The 4,603-nt window shown below is 55.4% G+C and overlaps 1 protein-coding gene across 1 annotated transcript; it reads right to left on the minus strand.

Moving 5' to 3' along the window:
- Positions 1–386: 386 nt before the first annotated feature.
- Positions 387–3,557, minus strand: LOC102434161 (phosphofurin acidic cluster sorting protein 2-like). The gene is made up of 2 exons (XM_014449405.2): positions 2,421–3,557; positions 387–1,835 (listed from the first exon to the last, which is right to left on the minus strand). The coding sequence occupies exons 1-2, from the start codon at positions 3,471–3,473 to the stop codon at positions 387–389; spliced, it is 2,502 nt and encodes an 833-aa protein (XP_014304891.1). The 5' UTR covers positions 3,474–3,557.
- Between the last annotated feature and the right edge of the window lie 1,046 nt (positions 3,558–4,603).

The following is a 4,603-nucleotide window of genomic DNA, read 5'->3' on the forward strand; positions in this document are numbered from 1 at the left end:
TCTGAGTCTGGACACAAGCTGGTGCCAGCTCCCAGGGCTAAGCTGAGCCCTGGTTCCCAGGAAGGGCAGGTCTCCAAGGCCAGAACCCTTCTCACTGACAGTGCTGGGGGTCCTGAGGCCAAAACACACCTTCCATGATGCTCCATCTCAACTATGATGTCCTGACCTCCCACCTGCCGGAGTGTTCTGGTTATTGAACAGACCATTTGGGGGTCCCAGTGAGGGCAACCCCCTTAGGTTCCAGGCTGTGAGCGCATTCAAACTCAAAACAGTTTCTCTGTGTTTCCACGGTCTGTGTCTATAGTAAACTGAACTGTTGACAGAAAAGCAGCTGGGTCCTCCTGGGCTTGGCCCAGGCAGGGTGAAGGGCAGGGGGAGGGGCGGGGCTAGAAGGTGGAATTGTTGTGTTCGAAGATGCAGACAGGGACGTGCTTGACGTGGGAGGACCACTGGGCTGCCAGCTGGAAGAACGTCACGTCGTTCCACTCCACGCCATCAATGAGGACCCGCTGCCTGTGCTCCTGGTTCTGGGCAGAGCAGACCAAGCGGCCAATGCCCTGGATGCACTGGCTTTTGGACTCCAAGTCCGTGCCCTTGTCTTTCTTGGACAAAGACATCACCTTCTTTTTCTTCTCCTCGGTGGTCACAGTCATGGACATTGTGAGCGCGGCTGCAGCCTCGCCGCTGCTGGGCAGCCTGCTGACCTGGAGAGACTGGAAGGTGCCCCGGAGTGTGTTTTTGGTGGCAGGCAGGTCTCCCTTCTCCTCGTTCCTCTTCCTGTTGGTGGGCTGGGCTGCCTCCCAGTAATCCACCTGCAACTCCATCAGCTCAGCACCCACACTCTGGCCGGGGGAGGACAGGCCCCCACTCACTGACGACAAGGAAATTAGCTTGTGTGTGGCCTCCCTGGCGGTGGACAGAAGCACATTGGAGCATGAGGGGACCGCTTCAGCTGGGTCTCCTGAAGTGGCTGAAATTGGCTCCACTCTTCCAACTTTCACTGCCCACACAAAGGGAATGAACTTCTGTGAGGACAACTCGTCCGGGCTCTTCGGCTTCGACATGAGCATGGCCTCTGCGATGGGCAGCTGGAGGACACAGTTGGCCCCTGTGAGGTACTCTCTGATTTTCAACACAATGTTCTGCACAGCATCCGGGGCCTCCAGGTGGTAGAACAGTTCCCACCAGGCCAGGTCCCGTAGGAGTTTGTGGTAGCGGCAATCCATGGAGCCCAGGTACCTGGCCAAGGGGTGGGAACCCAGCGGGATGACCAGGAAGCGCATGTGGTCAAGCCAGTCTGGGGCCTTGTGGGACAGCTGCTCCACAAAGACCCGCAGCACGGTGCTGAAGTACTGCTGGTCCCCCGCCACCGCGATCTTCACTGGCATTGTGGCCTCGGTATTGCAGTTGCGGTATCTTTGTATCCAGGAGATGATGGAGCTGAAGGCCTCCTGGACATCCACCATGGAGCCGGTGCACACGACGGGCAGCGTGTGCTGCTGCAGGACGTCCGACAGGCACTGCCCCTGCCTGTCGGAGGTGTTGATGAGGATGATGTTCTTGTGCAGATAGTCGTTGGAGATGAGGCTGTGGTTCAGTTGGTCGAACACAGTCTTCCTGGGGTCCTGCAGTTGGCTCTGTGGGACTGGACAGCGCTCCTTGACCAGGCTGTTGGACGACTCATTCAGGGACCTGCTCCAGCCCCGGCGGGCGGGCTGCTTCCCCTTGGAGCTGGTGGAAGGGATGACCAGAGACTCGGTCTTGGTGGTGCGCCTCTTAGTGAGCATGTCCTGGCCAGAGGTCCCTGCCTCCGGGCTGTCCCCAGGCTGTGCCGGCTGCGGCCCAAGGTTGGGCATGCTGTGGGCCACCCACTCGGAGTCACTGTCGCTTGACAGGCTTTCACAGTATAATCTGGGCCTGTGGGTCCTGAGGACTCTGTCGTCCTCCTCCATATCTGGGCTGGACAGGCTTTCAGAATATGTCATGGGCTCAGGCATGGGAGGGGTTGGGAGGCGGTCATCATCCTCCATGTCTGAGCCACTGTCGCTGGGGCACACCACGCTCTCAAACAGAAAGGCCAGGTCCTTGTCCACATCAGGGACTTGCTCCTCAGACTCCTGCTCCGAGTCCAGGACCTCCACCGTCATTTGGTACCTGCCCAGCCACTCTGCGACTCTCTGCTGGTAGTTCTGTTGCCTGATGGTGGATCTCCTCCTTCCTATCGGGTTCTCCAGGTCCAAGTCATCCTCGTCCAGGTCATGCCTGTGGGCAGCATTATAGCTGACCTTCAGCTCAGAGAAGACGATCTCAGACTCTCTCTCAGAGAAGTTATCCGTGCCCTCCGCCCTGGTGCCGGCCGGCATGGCGTTGTCCAGATGGTCGACAGTCTGGCTCGATAGGGACAAGATCCAGCTCTTGACCACCTCGGCGGTGCCTGGGGTACTGTAGCCCATCAAATCAGAGACATTGCCACTGAACAGCTTACCGCCTGGGCCCTGGGTCTTCATGGGCATGTTGGCTGGCCGAGGAGGCTCCTTCTGCCTCCGGGCACTGTGTAAGCTCCTCGTCTCCGTCTGCCAGCTGGAGTGTTCCAGACCATCAAAGTATTGTCTGGTCTTGGGCTTGGTGTTGCTGAGGATGCTGCTTTGGTCCTCTATGTCTGGGACACTGTTGCTGGGATTCTCAAGGATGTCAGAGAGAAGGTTCAGGTCCTCCTCCACCTCAGAAACATGCTCTGTAGGGTCCTGATCTGAGTCCAGGACCTCTTCTGACATGTTGGACCTGGGAAGCAGTGCCATGACTTTTTGCTTCAAGTTTTGTTGCAGGCATCGCTGCTGCTTCTTGGGCTGCTCCAGGTCAAAGTCAGCTTCTTCCAGGTCCTGCCTGTGTGTGAGATTGTAGCTGGTGTCCAGCTCAGTGAAGCTTTCAGATTTCCCCTCCATGTAGCTATCCATGGACTTGGCCTTGGGGCTGCCCTGCATGCTGCCATCCTCGTCGTCGATGGGCTGACTGGACAGGGAGGAGATCCAGATCTCAGCCACCGTGATGGAGGACCCCTGGATCCTGCTGCTGAGGCTCAGCACCTGGCCACAGTCGGGGGGTCGCTGCATCACCTTGGCCATGTGGATGGCACCTGTGGCCAGTGTCTTGTAGCCCAGGATTGTCTGTTTGTTATTGCACTTCCTCTGCTGCAGCATGATCTGCAGCTTGTTGCCTCCTCTCTTGAGGAAGTGGGGGTACTCCAGGGAGAAGGTCAGTGCCAGGTCAATCTCCACTGGTCTGCTGCTGGGCAGCACAATCTCGTGGGATCTCAAGATGCCTTTGGAGCCCTGCATCTGCACTGCTATCACCATGGAGATGAGCTCCTTCTCCAGCTCCTTCACGACCACCAGCTTCTTTACAGTGAAGCTGCACAATCTGGGCACGCTGCTAGGTCTGGAGCAGTCCACCTCCCAGGTAGAGAAGAAAGTCATGGGCACTGGCGTGTTGGGCACAGTGGGCGAGCGGGCCAGGCCCGCAGGTGGCGAGGAAGCTGCAGCTGCTTCCAGCGAACAGGTACTTGATGGTTTCTCCCCCTGTGGTGGGACAGAGGAGGGACATGATTGGTGGACAGAGGTGGGGCACAAGTGATCGAAGGAGAGAGTAAATGACAAATAGTCACACGCTCATCTGTGACTAGCACAGGAAAGGCCTGCATGGTGGCCTTTCAAACTCAGAGACCTAAATTAACCACAAAGTTTGCCTGAAGTTAAAACTTGTTACCTAAACACAGTTTATGGTGTGTAGCCATGTGCTAGGCCCGTGTCTTCCCTGACAGAGGTCAATCTTTACCTTAACTGAGCCTGTCTGTTGTCTTTTGGCATCTGTGATAACATACCTTTGGAATGTTAAAGGAATTTCCCTTTTTCTCACCAACTAGGAGCACAGGCACTGCTCTGTGCTCTGCAGAGACCACAAAGCTGCTCATTGCTATTGAGTTCATTGCTAACTATCCTGTGAGCACCTGTATAAGTGAGGCATTGTCTCTCATTTTACTTTTTATCTAATCCCAGAGATTTCCCTGCTTTGCTTTCTCCTGCCTCCCTAAGCAATGGATTTCATGTGACCCACATACATCTCCACTTTTGATTGTATGTGTAAAAGCAGGTGCAATACTGCCATTCTTGGAGCACTACCTCAATACAGTGAGATTTTGTTTTCCGGCCACTGTTGACAGTTGGGCGCCAATAAACTCACAAAAATTCTGCACAGGGTTGAATGCTGCCTACATGGATATTTACTTGGCTTACTGCGGCAGGATTCCAACGGTCACACAGGACCTCCCTGCAGACCCAGACCGGTGCTAGGATCCAGCAAAGGGCCCGTTGGGCCACCAGTTCCCTGCCAGTCAGGTGAATTTGGCTAAGTTGTCTCTTGAATCCAGAACCTTCCTTTGCTTGTGATAGAGGGTTCGACTTTAGTTAAGCTGTATTTTCAAATCCCCAAGGTGGAACTAAGGTTAAGCGTTGACAGAATCAAGGCTAAGGAGAGACAAGAGGAAACATGGGTGGCTGGTTTTTGACTCTGGGTTTTCATTTGGATTTGCTTTCTGAGAGTCTGAGCA

The sequence above is a fragment of the Myotis lucifugus genome, unplaced genomic scaffold, assembly GCF_000147115.1.
Source record: "Myotis lucifugus unplaced genomic scaffold, Myoluc2.0 scaffold_1170, whole genome shotgun sequence".
In the NCBI taxonomy this organism is placed as follows: domain Eukaryota; kingdom Metazoa; phylum Chordata; class Mammalia; order Chiroptera; family Vespertilionidae; genus Myotis; species Myotis lucifugus.

Bases quoted from the DNA above. Each gene is read 5' to 3' on its own strand.
- LOC102434161 (XM_014449405.2), bottom strand. From the start codon at position 3,473: ATGACTTTCTTCTCTACCTGGGAGGTGGACTGCTCCAGACCTAGCAGC. The intron at 1,836-2,420 runs GTCAAGAGCTGG...CTTGGGCCGCAG, and splicing joins CCCCAGGCACCGCCGAGGTG to CCGGCACAGCCTGGGGACAG.